Here is a 21852-nt window from a genome sequence, read left to right as displayed (position 1 = left end):
TACATCACCTTATGGAGTTCAAAGCTCAATTAGGCAAAATAAAAAGTTAAATACAAAAGTAACTCAGTCAAAGTCACAAGAACAAAAATATTGCTTGTTTGTCTCCATTTAGACAATAAATTCACTTTTATTTAGAAATAGCAATACTGTGGGCAAGATCCTTGTTCTTATGCATTGATTGAGCTCCCCAGCAGCAGAAACCTAAGCCTTACTCCAAACCCTTTTGTTGTTCAGAGTAACATACCTTCCTGTTCTCTGGAGCTCAGGACCATGATGTTCTGCGTGAAACTCCTCTTCCACAGGGCAGGTCGTACCGTTGGGCATCCCCGGAATTTTCCGCTTCTCCTGCACACACAACCAATCAAACAACTCCCAATGAGCAACAGCAGCCAATCAGGAAAAACAGCACAATTTGAACCCCAATCACAAAAAGCCTTGCCACAAACCATTACAAATGAAGCATACTGGTGCTCATGTCTGTTTAATGGATTGTTTAATGGATCATTGTTTAATGGATCACTTAAACCATACAATAAGATATAGCCAAAGGGACAGTCACATTACCACAGCCACATTTCCACAGTCACATTACCACAGTAACATTACCTGAGAGGGGACACTCTTGGGGGGCTCGATGCGGATGGAAGGGTCCCACTCCCCGGGGGGCAGAACAGTTACCTGATCCAGGAACTCATCTATACCCGCCAGCAGGTCACTGCGGTCCTTAGCTTTGTATGCCACATCATGGAAAATCTGACAGAGACAGAGAGAGAGAGATCTGATAAAGATAGGAGGTAATGAATTGTCTGTGCCAACTGAGATCTGACACAGAACAAAGGACAAAGATCTGGCACACAAACTGGCACATTCTGTAACTCTATCTAGAGTTGCCAAGAGTTGCCATTTACCCCCTGAATGTTTAGTGTTAAAGAGGAAGAATGTAGACTTTTGTTGAACTTTACCTCGTCAGTCATGATGGTTGCCATGGAGCGGCCAATCTCGTGGTACTGCTGAGCCTTTCCGTCTGGGCCCAGGAGGATGAACATGAACCTGCAACAGTGACTGGGTTAACAATACTGGATACCACTGGATACTGCTATGCTATCATACGCAACGCTACTATGCTATGGAAGCATTGGGTGGCTGTCCTATCTGACCAGAATATCGTCTGTCATTTTCTGTTCATTTACTGAAGATTCTACACACCTCAGTCACCAACTGCTTTTAGCCAATCATCATTCTGGGGTGTGTCCCCTCTTACTAACATTATCATATGAATGCATTAGAATCATAGAATAGGACCAACACTACCTGGTGGGTATGGGGACCTCAGTGAAGCCAGTGAGCAGGACAGACAGACACACACACACACACACCAAACACAGTAGACTACCTGGTGGGTATGGGGACCTCAGTGAAGCCAGTGAGCAGGACAGACAGACAGACACACACACACCAAACACAGTAGACTACCTGGTGGGTATGGGGACCTCAGTGAAGCCAGTGAGCAGGACAGACAGACAGACACACACACACCAAACACAGTAGACTACCTGGTGGGTATGGGGACCTCAGTGAAGCCAGTGAGCAGGACAGACAGACAGACACACACACACCAAACACAGTAGACTACCTGGTGGGTATGGGGACCTCAGTGAAGCCAGTGAGCAGGACAGACAGACACACACACACACACACACACCAAACACAGTAGACTACCTGGTGGGTATGGGGACCTCAGTGAAGCCAGTGAGCAGGACAGACAGACACACACACACACACCAAACACAGTAGACTACCTGGTGGGTATGGGGACCTCAGTGAAGCCAGTGAGCAGGACAGACAGACACACACACACACACCAAACACAGTAGACTACCTGGTGGGTATGGGGACCTCAGTGAAGCCAGTGAGCAGGACAGACAGACACACACACACACACACCAAACACAGTAGACTACCTGGTGGGTATGGGGACCTCAGTGAAGCCAGTGAGCAGGACAGACAGACAGACACACACACACCAAACACAGTAGACTACCTGGTGGGTATGGGGACCTCAGTGAAGCCAGTGAGCAGGACAGACAGACAGACACACACACACCAAACACAGTAGACTACCTGGTGGGTATGGGGACCTCAGTGAGGCCAGTGAGCAGGACAGACAGACACACACACACACACACCAAACACAGTAGACTACCTGGTGGGTATGGGGACCTCAGTGAAGCCAGTGAGCAGGACAGACAGACACACACACACCAAACACAGTAGACTACCTGGTGGGTATGGGGACCTCAGTGAAGCCAGTGAGCAGGACAGACAGACACACACACACACACACACACACACCAAACACAGTAGACTACCTGGTGGGTATGGGGATCTCAGTGAGGCCAGTGAGCAGGACAGACAGACACACACACACACACCAAACACAGTAGACTACCTGGTGGGTATGGGGACCTCAGTGAAGCCAGTGAGCAGGACAGACAGACAGACACACACACACCAAACACAGTAGACTACCTGGTGGGTATGGGGACCTCAGTGAGGCCAGTGAGCAGGACAGACAGACACACACACACACACACCAAACACAGTAGACTACCTGGTGGGTATGGGGACCTCAGTGAAGCCAGTGAGCAGGACAGACAGACACACACACACACACACCAAACACAGTAGACTACCTGGTGGGTATGGGGACCTCAGTGAGGCCAATGAGCAGGACAGACAGACACACACACACACACCAAACACAGTAGACTACCTGGTGGGTATGGGGATCTCAGTGAGGCCAGTGAGCAGGACAGACAGACACACACACACACACACACACACACACACACACACACACACACACACACACACACACACACACACACACACACACACACACCTGGTGGGTATGGGGACCTCAGTGAGGCCAGTGAGCAGGACAGACACACACACACACACACACACACACACACACACACACACACACACACACACACACACACACACACACACACACACACACACACACACACACACCTGGTGGGTATGGGGACCTCAGTGAGGCCAGTGAGCAGGACAGACACACACACACACACACACACACACACACACACACACACACACACACACACACACACACACACACACACACACACACACACACACACACACACACACACACACACACCTGGTGGGTATGGGGACCTCAGTGAGACCAGTGAGCAGTACGGCAGGGGAGAGGCGTACGAAGGCCACCACAGGTCTCTCCAGGAAGTCCAGCTCTCCCACCAGGACGTTAGAGGCCTCGGCTCCTGTAGGAATCTTCTTCATGAAGTGCATGTCCACCTGGGAGAGGAGAGGAAGGAGGTTTTTGAATGCTTCAACTAAATCCCTGACCTATAGACAAAAAAACATTAATATAGTAATAAGTACTGCCACAGTAGGCTACATTGCTGCAGTATCACACTTGTCTATTTATCTATACTATGCTTGTGTTTCTATTTACAGTATTACTATATGAGTTCAGGCCTTGGGTTTCTTGGGTTTCTAGTCCTTAGTCTAAAGTGACTTCTTCTCCTCGTCTTCATCTGTACTGATCTGAGAACACATAGTGGATACAGAATGAGGAATATGCTTTCACCAGTCTGATGTTGCGTATCAGAGCAGGTGAAGGAAAGGAGACAAGGAGATTAAACCACTATAGAGTATTGCATCCTTAAATCTGAATAATGTTATATATGATAAAGGATGTGGCTCAGAAATAGTAAGACAATGTGTAGTACCCCTGCTCCTCCCTGGAGGGCGCTGTGTGGCCCAGATGTTCCCTGACTGACACCAGTGACTGATTCCAGCAGGATGGTGCATAGCAGCCACACAGTATCTATCACCCAGTCAGCAAGGCAGGGGATGTCTGTGTGCTGAGGTCTGTGTAATACTGTACATTGATTATATTATACTGGTCTCTCTCTCTCTCTCCTCTCCTCTCTCTCTCTCTCTCTCTCCTCTCTCTATCTCTCTTCTCTCTCTCTCTCTCTCTCTCTCTCTCTCTCTCTCTCCTCTCTCTCTCTCTCTCTCTCTCTCTCTCTCTCTCTCTCTCTCTCCTCTCTCTCTCTCTCTCTCTCTCTCTCTCTCTCTCTCTCTCTCTCTCTCTCTCTCTCTCTCTCTCTCTCTCTCTCTCTCTCTCTCTCTCTCTCTCTCTCTCTCTCTCTCTCTCTCTCTCTCTCTCTCTCTCTCTCTCTCTCTCTCTCTACTTCTCTCTCCCTATATCTCTCCTGTGTGTCTGTGTCTGGTGTGATCTTCACAGCTCTCTGATCCAGACAGCAATGAGTCACTTCACCGCGGTACCAAACACACACACGCACCTTGCTAAGGTCCACTTGGCTGTTGTCGTGGTTGGCTCCGTTTTTTACCTCTATGTTGGTGGGGAGAGGCTGGGGGGAGACAGTTGGACCTGAGGGATCAGAGGGGTGTGGAGGAGTGTGTGTGAGGTGCTGTTGGTACATTTTCCTCTGTACTTCTGGTCAACTGCCAAGAGAGTGAAACTAATCATTGTTCAGCTAATATATCAGACATTTTCTCTTTGGGAACAATTTGATTGATTCCTGGCAGACAACTAACGGAAGGCTGTCTGATTAGTTACTACATCCCACTCTCTATCTCTCTCTCTCTCTCTCTCTCTCTCTCTCCCCACTCTCTTTCTATCTGTCACCCACCTGTTGACTCCCTCCCTCACTTCCTCTCTCACTTTTCCCTCCCAATCACGTTTTCCCTCCTTCTCCCCCTTTCCATCAGCAGGTTGGCATTTATTGGAATGACTCATGTAATGGAAGTAGCTCTGCAGAGTGGTCACTGACTGGCACAGACAATTAATACAATCAGATTTTTTACATGACCCTAACCGTAACCACACTGCTAGCCCTAATGTCTAACCCTAACCTTAAATTAGGACAAAAAAGCACATTTGTATTTTCATGAATTTTTACGATATAGCCAATTTTGACTTAGCAGCTGGCCCATTTAACGGAAATCAGCTCTGCCCCCAGGGCAAAATTCATGACAATAAATGTCAACCTGCTTTCTATCCTCCCCTTCCCTTCTCTCTGCCCTTCCTCCCACACTTCTCTCTGTCCTTCCACCCACCCTTCTCTCCTGGTACCCACCGCTCTTGTCCATGTGGGGTTCAGAGTGCTTGCGTCCGGCATCGGCAAATGAGCGCACCATGTCAGGGATGAGCTGGTGATGGCCTGACCTCTTCTTCTCGTTCTGGTGGTGGTGTCTCTTCAGCAAGGCCTCCCTTACCTTCAGCCTCACACTGTCGTCCAGCTCATGGGACGCCTCTTGCTGGTCCAACACCATATCTGCACCAGGACACACCACAAAAACAATCCTAGATTCTGTAACTACCAGTGGTGGTCGGTGCCATTTAAGATGAGGGAGGACTTTTTTTTAATGAGCAGGAAAATGAAACTGAAAACCGTGATTATTTTGTCATAATCGAACCGAAACTGAACCGACCTCAAAAAGCACTAATCGCTCAGCGCTAAAGTGTGCTTCTGTACTGACTGGTGTTATTGCAGAGAATATCAGCAGTCCCCCATATAGTCTGTCTCTCTCTTTCTGAGCACACCAATATGGCTGCATATTCATTGTTATGTCTAGACTAGGACCCCACCTCTCTCTCAGCACACTCTGTAATGTCATGCATGAAAAGACTAGAGGACAGTCTCTGTATGCTGTTAGACACAATGCTCTTACATCATCTAGACAGACAGGTGACAGGTGCAGCTGACAGGTGTCACATGGAGAAGAGCGAGGGAGCCACCTATTCAGCCTGTCTGTGTACCGGTCACCCTGGTGAAATGTCAGGCCAGTGTGAGATAGACACAGTTCACTGCTCTAGCATCACAGTGCATGCAAGTTCTCATCATCATCTCTCATTTGACTGTAATGACTTTATATATTTAGGGGGGGCACTAGTCTAGCAATATGGTGACAATTGCCTTGTCAATGTGAAGCTAATACTGTACATATGTCATATTTTCTTTGGGGAATTTGTAATTGGTCTGTTAGTAGCAGCTGTTGAGGTGGTGTTTTGTGTGTGAAACTGCAGGAATGTGAAATTACCTATTCTTGAACTGGACTTTTGATTCCTGTTCAAAATATTGATTGATTGAAGATATTTGTAGATATGGGGATTGAACCCGTCTCTGGTGGGGAGTCATACATGTGTCTGGAGCCAGGAGCATTACCACTGGACCACAGGCTCTTCCCTGTCTGTGTGTTGGTCTGACTAACCTGCGATCTCCTCGATGGTGTTGGCCTGCATGTCCAGCAGCACACTGCCGTTGATGAGGCAGCTACGCAGCTCAAACAGGCTGTGGAGGGACAGCGTAGCCACATAGGGCTTACTCCACCTCTCTCCTCCATCCTCCACGTCCTCCTCAAACTTCAACCACCTACAGGGATGAGAGAGATGTTTAGCGGTTAAAGCAATGTAGGGATTCTCACAAGCCTCACGCATTCACACACTCCTATGTCCCTCCCTGACCTGGCAGTTTCTTTCCACTCTGCGTCCTTGCCCTCTTTGACACAGATCTCGTCCAGCTCAGTGAAGAGCTCGTGGGCCACATGTTCAGAATCCTCCTCTGTCCCCAGAATGAACTGGACACGCTGGGACGGAGTGTCTACATGGAGTGAGAGAGATGAAGAGGAGAGAGAGAAGGATGGATAGAGAGAGATGATGAGGGGAGAGATATTAAGAGGGACATGAGAGGGATACAGGGCAGGGAAGGTGAAGAGAGATGAACAGAGGAGCGATGAAGAGGAGAGAAAAGGAAGGATAGAGATGGAAAAGGGAGAATGATGGAAGGATAGAGAGAGAAGAAATAATGGAGGGAGCAGAGGTAGTAGGATAGGATGTGTGGGTTGGGAAGAGAAGCAGAGTAAATAATGATAGGAGATGGACTGTTTAGATATTTACAATTGTTTCCTGCCTGTGTTGATGGAGGGATTATTGACTGAAATCTTGTTGACCTCAAAGATATTACAGTATTTCAGACCATATTGCAGATGGACCCCCCCCCCCCCCCCCACACACACACTGACACAATAGTGTGTGTGTGTGTTTGTGTGTTTTATGTATGCCAGTTCCTGCTCTGGGCTGCCTAATCAGCATGCTTATCAATATTAGCCTGGGGTGCTGAGGCAGGTTGCATTAGCAGTGTGTCCACAGCCCTGTGAAGGTGACATGGATTAACACCACTGGCCTAGCTGCCTGGCCTGGCCTGTGCTGCAGTATTGACTTGATTTGTTTACCATCCTCTCTCTAACAGAGAGGAAATATAGACATGTAGGTTAGCCTACACATGTCAATGGCTTCCAATAAAACAACCTCAGGGATAGAACTGCAGAGAAATCTCCCCCATATGGACCAGCAGCCAGCAACCTTGGACATGATGTACAGTTAGTGTCCATGTTCATTCATGGACACAGAAACATTCATATAGGATTTCATTGAAATTCCACATGACGCTGTTTGGATTGAACATAGTCAAATTGCTGCACATGTACAGTGTTGTCACGACTTCCACCGAAGTCGGTCCCTCTCCTTGTTCGAGCGGCGTTCGGCGGTCGACGTCACCGGCCTTCTAGCCATCGCCGATCCACTTTTCATTTTCCATTTGTTTTGTCTTTGTCTTACACACCTAGTTTCAATTCCCCAATTACTTGTTCATTATTTAACCCTCTGTTCCCCCATGTTTGTTTGTGAGTAATTGTTTGTATGTAATACGGTCCGTTATTGTGGGCTCGCATTATTGCGTTGTATTTGTTTGTATTTTGAGTAAATACATTTTTTACTCATATCTGCTGTCCTGCGCCTGACTCCTCCACACCAGCTACACACAGACTTTATTACAAGTGTACATTGTGTGTGTGGTCTTGTTCTTCTATCCTTGTGGGGACCTAAAATCCCCCAAAGTCTCCTCAAGGATAATAAAAAAAGGAAAATTCTCCCCCACGTCCCCATGAGAACAAATGTTATTTTAAGCTTAGGGGTTAGGTTTAGGGTTAGGGTTACAATTAGGGTTACAATTAGGGTTAGGGGTTAGGTTTAGGATTTGGGTTATGGGTTAAGGGTTATGATTAAGATTAGGGAAAATTAGATTTTGATTGCAAATCAATTTTAGGTCTCCTCGAGGATAGAAAACAAGTTTGTGTGTGTATGTCACCATGAGAGGCTGAGGCCCCCTCTGCCTCCTCGTCCTGCTGCGTAGCGTTCCCTGCCCTCCTGTCCTTCTTGCGGTGGCGTGAGCCGTGGGGGCGGTGGTGGCGGTGGCTCTGTCTACCCATGGGCATGCTCACCCCCAAAAACAGAGTCCTGTGGCCTGGAGAGAGAGGGAGGTGGTACAGAGAGGAGAAGAGGTGGAGCAGAGAGAGGGAGAGAGACAGATTTAATAGCCCTCACATCAGCACTATAAAAACTCAGAGAAAGAGAGAGAGTGAACAAATGTTTTATGATTTAGCTTGGTGCAATGGTGCATATTCAACATGGGTCCTACATCGTTTTCTATAAATACTTTAGGTAAGCTTGATTTAGCTTATCCAGCACAATGGGACAGGTAAAAAAGCTAAGGGCAGGATGAAGTAACTAAGAGTTAACGTTCTAAAGGCTCACAGCAGTCAGGAATCAAGCAGCTGTTGAATTTGTTGAATCTGCCCAATCTCATCTGTTAGGGAATCATGAATAATGCATGACACAACAGCCTTTTGGCAGCCACATGTTGGAGGCTGTGTGTATGTGTGTGTGTGCCTGTGTTTGTGCATGCGTGTGTGTGTATGTGTGTGTGCCTGTGTTTGTGCATGCGTGTGTGTGTATGTGTGTGTATGTGTGTGTGTGCATGCGTGTGTGTGTATGTTTGTGTGCCTGTGTTTGTGCATGCGTGTGTGTGTGTATGTGTGTGTGTGCATGCGTGTGTGTGTATGTGTGTGTGCCTGTGTTTGTGCATGCGTGTGTGTGTAAGTGTGTGTGCCTGTGTTTGTGCATCCGTGTGTGTTTATGTGTGTGTATGTGTGTGTGTGTGCATGCGTGTGTGTATGTGTGTGTGCCTGTGTTTGTGCATGCGTGTGTGTGTATGTGTGCCTGTGTTTGTGCATGCGTGTGTGTGTGTATGTGTGTGTGCCTGTGTTTGTGCATGCGTGTGTGTGTATGTGTGTGTGTGCCTGTGTTTGTGCATGTGTGTGTGTGTATGTGTGTGTGCCTGTGTTTGTGCATGCGTGTGTGTGTGTGTGTGTATGTGTGTGTGCCTGTGTTTGTGCATGCGTGTGTGTGTGTTTGTGCATGTGTGTGTGTGTACGTGTGTGTGCCTGTGTTTGTGCATGCGTGTGTGTGTATGTGTGTGTGTGCCTGTGTTTGTGCATGCGTGTGTGTGTATGTGTGTGTGTGCATGCGTGTGTGTGTATGTTTGTGTGCCTGTGTTTGTGCATGCGTGTGTGTGTGTATGTGTGTGTGTGCATGCGTGTGTGTGTATGTGTGTGTGCCTGTGTTTGTGCATGCGTGTGTGTGTAAGTGTGTGTGCCTGTGTTTGTGCATCCGTGTGTGTTTATGTGTGTGTATGTGTGTGTGTGTGCATGCGTGTGTGTATGTGTGTGTGCCTGTGTTTGTGCATGCGTGTGTGTGTATGTGTGTGTGCCTGTGTTTGTGCATCCGTGTGTGTGTATGTGTGTGTATGTGTGTGTGTGTGCATGCGTGTGTGTATGTGTGTGTGCCTGTGTTTGTGCATGCATGTGTGTGCCTGTGTTTGTGCATGCGTGTGTGTGTATGTGTGTGTGCCTGTGTTTGTGCATGCGTGTGTGTGTATGTGTGTGTGCCTGTGTTTGTGCATGCGTGTGTGTGTATGTGTGTGTGCCTGTGTTTGTGCATGCGTGTGTGTGTATGTGTGTGTGTGCCTGTGTTTGTGCATGAGTGTGTGTGTATGTGTGTGTGTGCCTGTGTTTGTGCATGAGTGTGTGTGTATGTGTGTGTGTGCCTGTGTTTGTGCATGAGTGTGTGTGTATGTGTGTGTGTGCCTGTGTTTGTGCATGAGTGTGTGTGTATGTGTGTGTGTGCCTGTGTTTGTGCATGCGTGTGTGTGTATGTGTGCCTGTGTTTGTGCATGAGTGTGTGTGTATGTGTGTGTGTGCCTGTGTTTGTGCATGCGTGTGTGTGTATGTGTGTGTGTGCCTGTGTTTGTGCATGAGTGTGTGTGTATGTGTATGTGTGTGCGCGTGTCAGCTACCTTGATAAACATTCAGTGCAAATGTACTTGATGTGAGTCGACCGCTACCCGTTAATAATATAAGAAAGTTGTCAGAATAATGTGTTATAGGAGAGTTAGAAGAGTCAAATCACCAGGGTGCGTTCAGTTCTCTATCCAGCTTTCTCTTCATTACAGAGGAAAGTGAGACAACACACACACACACACACACCAATGACAGAGTAGACCCCCCTCAACCTGCTCAGGCCTACCTGGCGGATCTATTATTAATGTAGATCTCTATCCATCTGCACCAGAACACGGCCATGGATGGACAAACACATACACACTTACACACACTAGAAAGAAAGACACACTTCGCATTCTCTCATGAACAAACCTGTGTGGTACACAATATTGTGCTAACACATACAAATATGCTCATACAAACACATTCACAAACACACACACACACAAATATATATACACACTTGCACATGAACAGTGGTTTCCCGACTCCTGTACTGAAAAATGTATGAGCTCAATAGCTAAGCACACATACACACAGATAAAGGTTAATGAGGTGGTCAGGTGTCTCACCCTCTAGCTCCTCCTTCTCATAGTGGATGTTGAGGACTGAGCTGGTTCCTCCTTGGTCCACTACCACTTCCTCATCTGCCCTCTGGAAGATACAAACACAGAAAATACACTCTTAGAAAAATGGTATTATCTAGAACCTAAAATGGAGAAACCTTTGAATAAGCTTTTTTGGTTCTAAGTAAAACCATTTTAGGTTCCACGAAGAAGCCTTTCCACAGAGGGTTCTACATGGAACCCAAAAGAGTTCTACTTGAAACCAAAAAGGGTTCTACCTGGAACCAAAAAGGTTATCCTATGGGGACAGCCAAATAACCCTTTTGCCTCATACACACACGCACGCACGCACGCACACACACACACACACACACACACACACACACACACATACATATGCGCTCATTCAGACATACACACAGACGGACACGCACACACAGTCACATGTACAAACAGAAGCTGTGAGGAGCTAGATCAACATCATAATAATAATAATACATTTTACTTTTATAGCGCTATTCATTACATAATGAATCTCAAAGCGCTTTAAAGCAACACAAAAAATACAAGCAATTTAGAAAACAACAACATCATTCATGAGATGGAAGGTCACGTGGAGGGGCGTGAAAGTGCATGGCCTGAGTGGTCATCGGAGGGAGGTGGTCAAATGGGGAGAGAAAGCAAAGATGGTCTCTGGAGCAAGTCCGGAGGAAGGCAGGCAGCAAGGTGTCTCAGAGTTCTCGCCATCTGGGTCATTTATTTTGATTTATTTATTTCACCTTTATTTAACCAGGTAGGCAAGTTGATAACAAGTTCTCATTTACAATTGCGACCTTGCCAAGATAAAGCAAAGCTGTTTGACACATACAACAACAGAGTTACACATGGAGTAAAACAAACATACAGTCAATAATATAGTATAAAAATAAGTCTATATACAAAGTGAGCAAATGAGGTGAGATAAGGGAGGTAAAGGCAAAAAAGGCCATGGTGGCAAAGTAAATACAATATGGCAAGTAAAACACTGGAATGGTAGATTTGCAGTGGAAGAAAGTGCAAAGTAGAAATAGAAATAATGGGGTGCAAAGGAGCAAAATAAATAAATACAGCAGGGGAAGAGGTTGTTGTTTGGGCTAAATTATAGACGGGCTATGTACAGGTGCAGTAATCTGTGAGCTGCTCTGACAGCTGGTGCTTAAAGCTAGTGCGGGAGATAAGTGTTTCCAGTTTTAGAGATTTTTGTAGTTCGTTCCAGTCATTGGCAGCAGAGAAATGGAAGGAGAGGCGGCCGAAGGAGGAACTGGCTTTGGGAGTGACCAGAGAGATATACCTGCTGGAGCGCGTGCTACAGGTGGGTCCTGCTATGGTGACCAGTGAGCGGGGAACTTTACCTAGCAGGGTCTTGTAGATGACCTGGAGCCAGTGGGTTTGGCGACGAGTATGAAGAGAGGGCCAGCCAACGAGAGCGTACAGGTCATAAGGTCAATTGGAGCACCCAACCCCATTCTCAGTTCCAAAGAGCCACTAACTGGCCCTAACTGATGATCTCCTATCAAAAACCAGCATCAAAGCACAGACACTTGCTAACTCAGAGAGAACTCAAACTTCAGTCAGAACAGCCCCAGAGGCTATTTCACATTAGGAGCCTCAGAGGACGACACTAATGCATAAAAAGTGGATTATAGGTCAGATGGTTGTTTCTTTCACACACGCTTGCGCACGCACCGAGACACGCTACCTGTCCCAGACCTGCTGTTTTCAACTCTCTAGAGATACTCTCAATGATCGGCTATGAAAAGCCAACTGACTGATTTACTCCTGAGGTGCTGACCTGTTGCACCCTCTACAACCACTGTCATCATTATTATCTGACAATGCTGGTCATCTAAGAACATTTGAACATCTTGGCCATGTTCTGTTATAATCTCCACCCAGCACAGCCAGAAGAGGACTGGCCACCCCTCAGAGCCTGGTTTCTCTCTAGGTTTCTTCCTAGGTTCTGGCCTTTCTAGGGAGTTTTTCCTAGCCACCGTGCTTCTACATCTGCATTGCTTGCTGTTTGGGGTTTTAGGCTGGGTTTCCGTACAGCACTGTGATTCAGCTGATGTAAGAAGGGCTTTATAAATACATTTGATTGAAATTTGACATACACACATACACACAGACACATACATGTGCACACAGACACACACCCACACAGACACAGACACACACACAATCACACCCGTACACACACAATTAGGCCTGGGCTTGAAGAAGACAAGAGACGTGAAGGGCAGGCAGGCCAGTGAAACCTCCAATCTGTGCCATCCAGGGAGAGTTGAATCAATAAATAAACAAAGCGACACATCTATCAGACTGACTGATGCTGCTAGTTGGTTGTGATGTTGTACCGTATCTTCAGAGAGATCAAGGTTTCTACATGAACTTGTTTCACCACATTTATGATAAACATTGTTGGTGTTCTCACATTCTTTTTGCTTACACTGCAGTGTGAGTTTGTGTGCGGGTGTGTGTATGTGTGTGTGTGTGTGTGTGAGAGTGTGTGTGTGTGTGTGTGTGTGTGTGTGCGAGGGAGGAGCGGGGGAGTGATGTAGTATTGGTTGATGTGGGTGGTGTGCTTGTGGGAAAGTGATCTGTTTGGACCTAATGCTCAGAGCTCAGCATGTTTACCAGGAGTACTCCATCTGTAATCTGCAGCATCTTCAACAGAGCTGTTTAACTGAACACACATGCAGAAGTAATGTGTTGCTGCCATGCTATGTTGTTGTCTTAGGTCTCTCTTAATGTATTGTTGTGGTGTCTCTCTTGTTGTGATCTGTGTTTTGGCCTATATTTTTATATTTTTTGTCTTTTTAATCCCAGCCCCCGTCCTCGCAGGAGGCCTTTTACATGTTGGTAGGTCATTGTAAATAAGAATTTGTTTTTAACTGACTTGCCTAGTTAAATAAATGTTAAATAAAATAAAAAATAAGTAAAAAGCAGGCCTTATGTACTTGGTGTTAAGTCTACAGTGTGGGTGGGGGTCATTTCTGATGAATTCCCACTCTGACCATTACTCTTCCGTAGTAATGCAACCTTTACCAACCTTTGACCAAGCAGTAGGGATTAACAGTAGGGATTAAATAAAGCTCTCCTCATGCATATGGATATCAGTGTGTGAATGCGTGTTCCTGTGTGCGTGAATGTGTGCGTGCGTGTACACTTTAGTGTTGCACGGTATACCGGTACCATGGTAATATCACAGTACCAAAACGTTATGATACTTATGATACCAAGATTTATGAATGCCATAGTACTGTTTCATATGATACTACTGAATTTTTCGTCCTACCGATCAAAAGAACCACGAAACAGCAATGAGAGTTTCATGTATTATTGTTCTGCTTACTGCCACAATGACATGTCAATCATTATGGTTTAATCAATGAGGGGCTATGAGTTCTCTGGAAAAGAATGCAGGCATGATGCGGAAGTTGTGTGCCACGATGCACAGCGGAGACACATTTTCCCTGTGGTCTCTCGATACTACCTGGTATCGTATCGTGATACTTGGCCTGGTATAGTATCGTTAATAAAATGCTGGCATCGTGACAACCCTAGTACACTTCAGTCAGTGCCTGGAGGGGGTAAAACAATAAGCAGAGTGTGCATTAAGAGTGTGTGTGTTAGTTAGACAACTACATAAGGATATGATTGGGAAACTGTGGCATCTATCTATTCACTAAGGAGACGATTCCGACCCTAGTTAAGTGCACATAAATGGAAAGCAATTCCCTTTTTATGCACTTTTCTCTCTATCAGTATTCTGACCTTGAACTTAAGCATGAGAATTGCAAGCTATTCACCCGCTATTCGTTCAGGGCAGAGATCTAAGAAGTTAAGGTGTGGCAGAGGTGTGTCTACAGATACGCTATATTCTGACCTTGACTTAATTCCCTAATAACTCCACCTTTACGCAAGAGGAAATCATGAATAAGGTCGAGCGAACCTGCCGGTTCAAGGTGGAAAAGCACCTACTTTCTTTTTTCCGATAAAAATAACAGCATTCTTCATGCATTGTAATTTTTACATTTATAAGAGCTAGGTAAATGAGTAATCTTATAGGAGAAGGGGATTGTAAATACACAAAGCAATTGTTTTAGATGATTTCCCCTTTTCCACAGTGAAGTAGGCTATAAATAGCTGTGCCGTTATTCAGAATTTAAATTTTATGCCCTCATAATTTGAATGAATGAAATTTGGAGACTCAAGCTATAGGTTTCTGTAGGGCTGAACACGCTTTAGAATGTTTAAATTATATACCCAGGCTTTTCTCTGTTTTATTTTACAATTTGTATCATGTTAACCCACTGGAGTCGATTAACGCACGCAATTCTAAGTAACATAATACATTTAAAAAATCTGTCAGTTTAATCTAGAGGGATCTGTTTTTTTTGCATTGGATGCAAAAAGGACCATTGCCTTTAACAAATCTTAGTTCAGTCACCAGTTTAAGTTGAGAGTGGGGGTATCCATGGCATTTTCCAATTATGTTCCTATTTTACAAGTCAAAAAAATTGAGAACCTTTCATAATGTTGCCAAACAAAGACTCAACAAACTTACCTGAGACTCCCTGTCTCTGCCAGTCTGTCCCTGCATATCTGTCCCCGACTCTGCCGTCTGTGTGCCATCTGTTGCCTGCTCTGCCTAATGACATCATTGTGAAACATTTCCATTAGAATTTCATTTCTTTCTTATGAACATTTTATCAACTAGTCTTTGAGATATTAGGCTACTAGGGTTCTTACTTTGCGTTTTGGTGTACTGAAAAATACTCTGATGTCCGTCTTTTATTTTTCTGCCATTTTTCTACCTGGCTGGCTGGCTACACACACAGTGTGTAGGTTATTTACAGTAGGAGATGGGCTTCTATCATCTTATCTTTTATCCTTCTATTTGGGCTTCGATCTAAAAGGTAGCTAGCAAATGTGAAACGGATTAAAATGACAAGAGTTGACAGCTGTTTTTTCAACCTTTTGTAATTTTAATAGTTAGTTTCATATTGGCTGGCTTCCAACAATAGCTGAATTTGCAAAGCTAGCGAGCACCAATTCCGTTTCAGTGGTGTTTGTTATAATCTTTGCTACCCGGGTTAAATAAAGGTGAAATAAAATAAATAAATAAAAGTTCCCTTGCGACAATTTAGCGTTTGCAAAGAGACCATTAAATATATTTAAGACAATGGTAGAAGAGAGTGTAGTTCTGTTCAGTTTGGACTCCAGTTTATCGCTAACCTTATCACAGGGACTTTGAAGCACTAACTTACATCATCTGCATGCTCATCTTGGAATAAATTGACGATAGCAAAGATTCCATCTTTGACGAGGCCACATAAATGGAATAGGTACTAGCTAGCTTAATAGTTAATATTTGTGCGCTAGCTCTGCATATTCAGCTAGTGTGTGTGCGCGATTGACTGGATTAACCTCACGTCAGTTACGTTCATTGAGTGCCTTTCAGACAGTGGATTCGCCCCCTCTGTTACCTTGCCAACTAAGGAACTGGCAGTGGATCAAACCATTGTGAGGCAAAGGGTGGGGGGGTCGCAATCTTTTGAAACTTAAGAACGCGCTATTAAGTGTCTATAATCAGCACAATTGCTTTCATTGCATATTATTAATATTATTTAAATTACATAATTATGTTTCAGTGATATATTGGGGGGGACAAATCATATTTTTCCCAGGATGGGGGGGGTCGTGTCCCCCCCGTGTCCCCCGCGATTTCCGCCCCTGAGTATGACCATCTTAAAACCATTCCATCTGTCAGTTTAGAACCCCCCTCCCCCGTCAGTAATACCCACATACATTTATAACTGTCACTTTAGTGTTAGTTTTGCTTCAATTTGTATCTTCCATTTTGCATCATTCCATTCCGTGTACCTTTCTTTCCTCTGTAAGGTCCGTGTAGTTGTTCCTGGGGATCTTTCCTCTGTAAGGTCCGTGTAGTTGTTCCTGGGGATCTTTCCTCTGTAAGGTCCGTGTAGTTGTTCCTGGGGATCTTTCCTCTGTAAGGTCCGTGTAGTTGTTCCTGGGGATCTTTCCTCTGTAAGGTCCGTTTAGTTGTTCCTGGGGATCTTTCCTCTGTAGGGTCCGTGTAGTTGTTCCTGGGGATCTTTCCTCTGTAGGGTCCGTGTAGTTGTTCCTGGGGATCTTTCCTCTGTAGGGTCCGTGTAGTTGTTCCTGGGGATCTTTCCTCTGTAGGGTCCGTGTAGTTGTTCCTGGGGATCTTTCCTTTGTAAGGTCCGTGTAGTTGTTCCTGGGGAACTTTCCTCTGTAGGGTCCGTGTAGTTGTTCCTGGGGAACTTTCCTCTGTAGGGTCCGTGTAGTTGTTCCTGGGGATCTTTCCTCTGTAAGGTCCGTGTAGTTGTTCCTGGGGATCTTTCCTCTGTAGGGTCCGTGTAGTTGTTCCTGGGGATCTTTCCTCTGTAAGGTCCGTGTAGTTGTTCCTGGGGATCTTTCCTCTGTAAGGTCCGTGTAGTTGTTCCTGGGGATCTTTCCTCTGTAAGGTCCGTGTAGTTGTTCCTGGGGATCTTTCCTCTGTAGGGTCCGTGTAGTTGTTCCTGGGATCTTTCCTCTGTAGGGTCCGTGTAGTTGTTCCTGGGGATCTTTCCTCTAAAAGGTCCGTGTAGTTGTTCCTGGGGATCTTTCCTCTGTAGGGTCCGTGTAGTTGTTCCTGGGGATCTTTCCTCTGTAGGGTCCGTGTAGTTGTTCCTGGGGATCTTTCCTCTGTAAGGTCCGTGTAGTTGTTCCTGGGGATCTTTCCTCTGTAGGGTCCGTGTAGTTGTTCCTGGGGATCTTTCCTCTGTAAGGTCCTTGTAGTTGTTCCTGGGGATCTTTCCTCTGTAAGGTCCGTGTAGTTGTTCCTGGGGATCTTTCCTCTGTAAGGTCCGTGTAGTTGTTCCTGGGGATCTTTCCTCTGTAAGGTCCGTGTAGTTGTTCCTGGGGATCTTTCCTCTGTAAGGTCCGTGTAGTTGTTCCTGGGGATCTTTCCTCTGTAAGGTCCGTGTAGTTGTTCCTGGGGATCTTTCCTCTGTAGGGTCCGTGTAGTTGTTCCTGGGGATCTTTCCTCTGTAGGGTCCGTGTAGTTGTTCCTGGGGATCTTTCCTCTGTAAGGTCCGTGTAGTTGTTCCTGGGGATCTTTCCTCTGTAGGGTCCGTGTAGTTGTTCCTGGGGATCTTTCCTCTGTAGGGTCCGTGTAGTTGTTCCTGGGGATCTTTCCTCTGTAAGGTCCGTGTAGTTGTTCCTGGGGATCTTTCCTCTGTAGGGTCCGTGTAGTTGTTCCTGGGGATCTTTCCTCTGTAAGGTCCGTGTAGTTGTTCCTGGGGATCTTTCCTTTGTAAGGTCCGTGTAGTTGTTCCTGGGGATCTTTCCTCTGTAGGGTCCGTGTAGTTGTTCCTGGGGATCTTTCCTCTGTAAGGTCCGTGTAGTTGTTCCTGGGGATCTTTCCTCTGTAGGGTCCGTGTAGTTGTTCCTGGGGATCTTTCCTCTGTAGGGTCCGTGTAGTTGTTCCTGGGGATCTTTCCTCTGTACGGTCCGTGTAGTTGTTCCTGGGGATCTTTCCTCTGTAAGGTCCGTTTAGTTGTTCCTGGGGATCTTTCCTCTGTAAGGTCCGTGTAGTTGTTCCTGGGGATCTTTCCTCTGTAAAGTCCGTGTAGTTGTTCCTGGGGATCTTTCCTCTGTAAGGTCCGTGTAGTTGTTCCTGGGGATCTTTCCTCTGTAAGGTCCGTGTAGTTGTTCCTGGGGATCTTTCCTCTGTAAGGTCCATGTAGTTGTTCCTGGGGATCTTTCCTCTGTAAGGTCCGTGTAGTTGTTCCTGGGGATCTTTCCTCTGTAAGGTCCGTGTAGTTGTTCCTGGGGATCTTTCCTCTGTAAGGTCCGTGTAGTTGTTCCTGGGGATCTTTCCTCTGTAGGGTCCGTGTAGTTGTTCCTGGGGATCTTTCCTCTGTAGGGTCCGTGTAGTTGTTCCTGGGGATCTTTCCTCTGTAGGGTCCGTGTAGTTGTTCCTGGGGATCTTTCCTCTGTACGGTCCGTGTAGTTGTTCCTGGGGATCTTTCCTCTGTAAGGTCCGTTTAGTTGTTCCTGGGGATCTTTCCTCTGTAAGGTCCGTGTAGTTGTTCCTGGGGATCTTTCCTCTGTAAAGTCCGTGTAGTTGTTCCTGGGGATCTTTCCTCTGTAAGGTCCGTGTAGTTGTTCCTGGGGATCTTTCCTCTGTAAGGTCCGTGTAGTTGTTCCTGGGGATCTTTCCTCTGTAAGGTCCATGTAGTTGTTCCTGGGGATCTTTCCTCTGTAAGGTCCGTGTAGTTGTTCCTGGGGATCTTTCCTCTGTAAGGTCCGTGTAGTTGTTCCTGGGGATCTTTCCTCTGTAAGGTCCGTGTAGTTGTTCCTGGGGATCTTTCCTCTGTAGGGTCCGTGTAGTTGTTCCTGGGGATCTTTCCTCTGTAGGGTCCGTGTAGTTGTTCCTGGGGATCTTTCCTCTGTAGGGTCCGTGTAGTTGTTCCTGGGGATCTTTCCTCTGTACGGTCCGTGTAGTTGTTCCTGGGGATCTTTCCTCTGTAAGGTCCGTTTAGTTGTTCCTGGGGATCTTTCCTCTGTAAGGTCCGTGTAGTTGTTCCTGGGGATCTTTCCTCTGTAAAGTCCGTGTAGTTGTTCCTGGGGATCTTTCCTCTGTAAGGTCCGTGTAGTTGTTCCTGGGGATCTTTCCTCTGTAAGGTCCGTGTAGTTGTTCCTGGGGATCTTTCCTCTGTAAGGTCCATGTAGTTGTTCCTGGGGATCTTTCCTCTGTAAGGTCCGTGTAGTTGTTCCTGGGGATCTTTCCTCTGTAAGGTCCGTGTAGTTGTTCCTGGGGATCTTTCCTCTGTAAGGTCCGTGTAGTTGTTCCTGGGGATCTTTCCTCTGTAGGGTCCGTGTAGTTGTTCCTGGGGATCTTTCCTCTGTAGGGTCCGTGTAGTTGTTCCTGGGGATCTTTCCTCTGTAGGGTCCGTGTAGTTGTTCCTGGGGATCTTTCCTCTGTAGGGTCCGTGTAGTTGTTTCTGGGGATCGCTAGCATTACTGGATCATATTAGACTACCGTATTACAAGTTGTGCAATAATTTGGGACATGTAGCCTATTTGAATCAATATGGAAGTCAGACCACACTCAGCAGGTTAAACCTGGAGCCTGGCACACTGTTCACAATGACTGGACCGTTGTCATACAGTTCCATGATTAGTGAGGATTAGAGTAGACTTATAGCACTATTGTTCAAAACTTATTGTACACTTTTTTCCACTTTTCAATATTTCATGGATTGAATTGGAATATGACAACATTCAGGATGAATCAAACCACTGTATTTTTGTTTCATCAATATATTTTGTGCGTAAAGGCTCTCCAAAGCTGATTTTTAATGATTCATACATACATTTCCTAACCCTAAAATGTGCCTAAGCTTCCCGAGTGGTGCAGCGGTCTAAGATACTGCATTGCAGTGCTTGAGGCGTCACTACAGACCCGGATTCGATCCCAGGCTGTGTCACACCCGGCTGTGACCAGGAGACCCATGAGACGGAGCAAAATTGGCCAGCCGGGATTTCCTTGTCCCATCACGCTCAAGTGACTCCTTGTGGCAGCCGGGCACCTGCAAGCTGACTTTGGTTGCCAGGTGGATGGTGTTTCCTCTGACACACTGGTGCAGCTGGCTTACAGATTAAGCAAGCAGTGTGTCAAAATGCAGTGCAGCTTGGCAGGGTTGTGTTTCGGAGGACACGTGGCGCTTGACCTTCACCTCTCCCGAGTCCGTAGGGGAGTTGCAGCGATGGGACAAGACTGTAGCTACCAATTGTGGAGAAAAGGGGGTAAAAGTACCAACAAAAAACTATACAGTGCCTTCAGAAAGTATTCAGACCCCTTGACTTTTTCCACATTTTGTTACGTTACAGCCTTATTCAGAAATTGATTAAATAAATAAAAATCCTTAGCAATCTATACACAATACCCCATAATGACAAAGCAAAAACAGGATTTTAGACATTTTTGCAAATGTATTAAAAACTGAAATACCTTATTTACATAAGTATTCAGACCCTTTGCTATGAGACTCAAAATTGAGCTCAGGTGCATCCTGTTTCCATTGATCATCCTTGAGATGTTTGTACTTGATTGGAGACCACCTGGGGTAAATTCAATTGATTGGACATGATTTTGGAAAGGGACACACCTGTATATGTAAAGGTTCCACAGTTGACAGTGCATGTCAGAGCAAAAACCAAGCCATGAGGTCGAAGGAATTGTCCGTAGAGCTCTGAGACAGGATTGTGTCGAGGAACAGATCTGGGGAAGGGTACCAAAACATTTCTGCAGCATTGAAGGTCCTGAGGAACACAGTGGCCTCCATCATTCTTCAATGGAAGAAGTTTGGAAGCACCAAGACTCTTCCTAGAGCTGGCCACCCGGCCAAACTGAGCAATCGGGGGTGAAGGGCCTTGCTCAGGAAGGTGACCAAGAACCCGATGGTCACTCTGACAGAGCTCTAGAATTCCTCTGCGGAGATGGGAGAACCTTTCAAAAGGACAACCATCTCTGCAGCACTACACCAATCAGGTCTTTATGGTAGAGTGGCCAGACAGAAGCCACTCCTCAGTAAAAGGCACATGACAGCCTGCTTGGAGGGCACTCAAAGACTCTCAGACCATGAGAAACAAGATTCTCTGGTCTGATGAAACCAAGATTGAATGCACTGTATATAAAAAAATATATATAAAAAAATGTTTTACCTAAATAATCTACCAGTGGTGCTGAAACAGAGACAATAAATGTACTGAAAACCCTATTGAATGAAAAATCTGTTGGCCATCAAGTGGGAGGGTTTTCAGCGGTTTAATTAAATGTTTTTAGTGCCTGCAAGGGGACCGCACCTGCAAAGCCTGTTACGCACCTGCATAAGGTAAGTCTGAATACCAACTACTGAGAAGTGCATAGGAAAGGCATGCGTAGAAAAAG

General features: G+C 46.0%; 1 protein-coding gene across 2 annotated transcripts in view; it reads right to left on the bottom strand.

The window, feature by feature from the left end:
• The window catches only part of slc4a8 (solute carrier family 4 member 8), a 58964-nt gene that overhangs the window by 16572 nt on the left and 20540 nt on the right, over positions 1-21852 (bottom strand). For both annotated transcript variants that reach the window (XM_029693880.1, XM_029693879.1), the window contains exons 2-11: positions 10836-10917; positions 8232-8387; positions 6551-6686; positions 6298-6458; positions 5163-5360; positions 4365-4453; positions 3191-3348; positions 963-1050; positions 607-753; positions 245-345 (exon numbers count right to left, since the gene is read on the bottom strand). In XM_029693880.1, the coding sequence (XP_029549740.1) occupies positions 245-345; positions 607-753; positions 963-1050; positions 3191-3348; positions 4365-4453; positions 5163-5360; positions 6298-6458; positions 6551-6686; positions 8232-8387; positions 10836-10917 (1316 nt within the window). The remainder of the gene's footprint in view (positions 1-244; positions 346-606; positions 754-962; positions 1051-3190; positions 3349-4364; positions 4454-5162; positions 5361-6297; positions 6459-6550; positions 6687-8231; positions 8388-10835; positions 10918-21852) is intronic.

This window comes from Salmo trutta, chromosome 16 (genome assembly GCF_901001165.1).
Source record: "Salmo trutta chromosome 16, fSalTru1.1, whole genome shotgun sequence".
Classification (NCBI taxonomy): Eukaryota; Metazoa; Chordata; class Actinopteri; order Salmoniformes; family Salmonidae; genus Salmo; species Salmo trutta.
The sequence above is the reverse complement of the archived record's forward strand: the minus strand, read 5'-3'. Positions and strand labels throughout refer to the sequence as shown.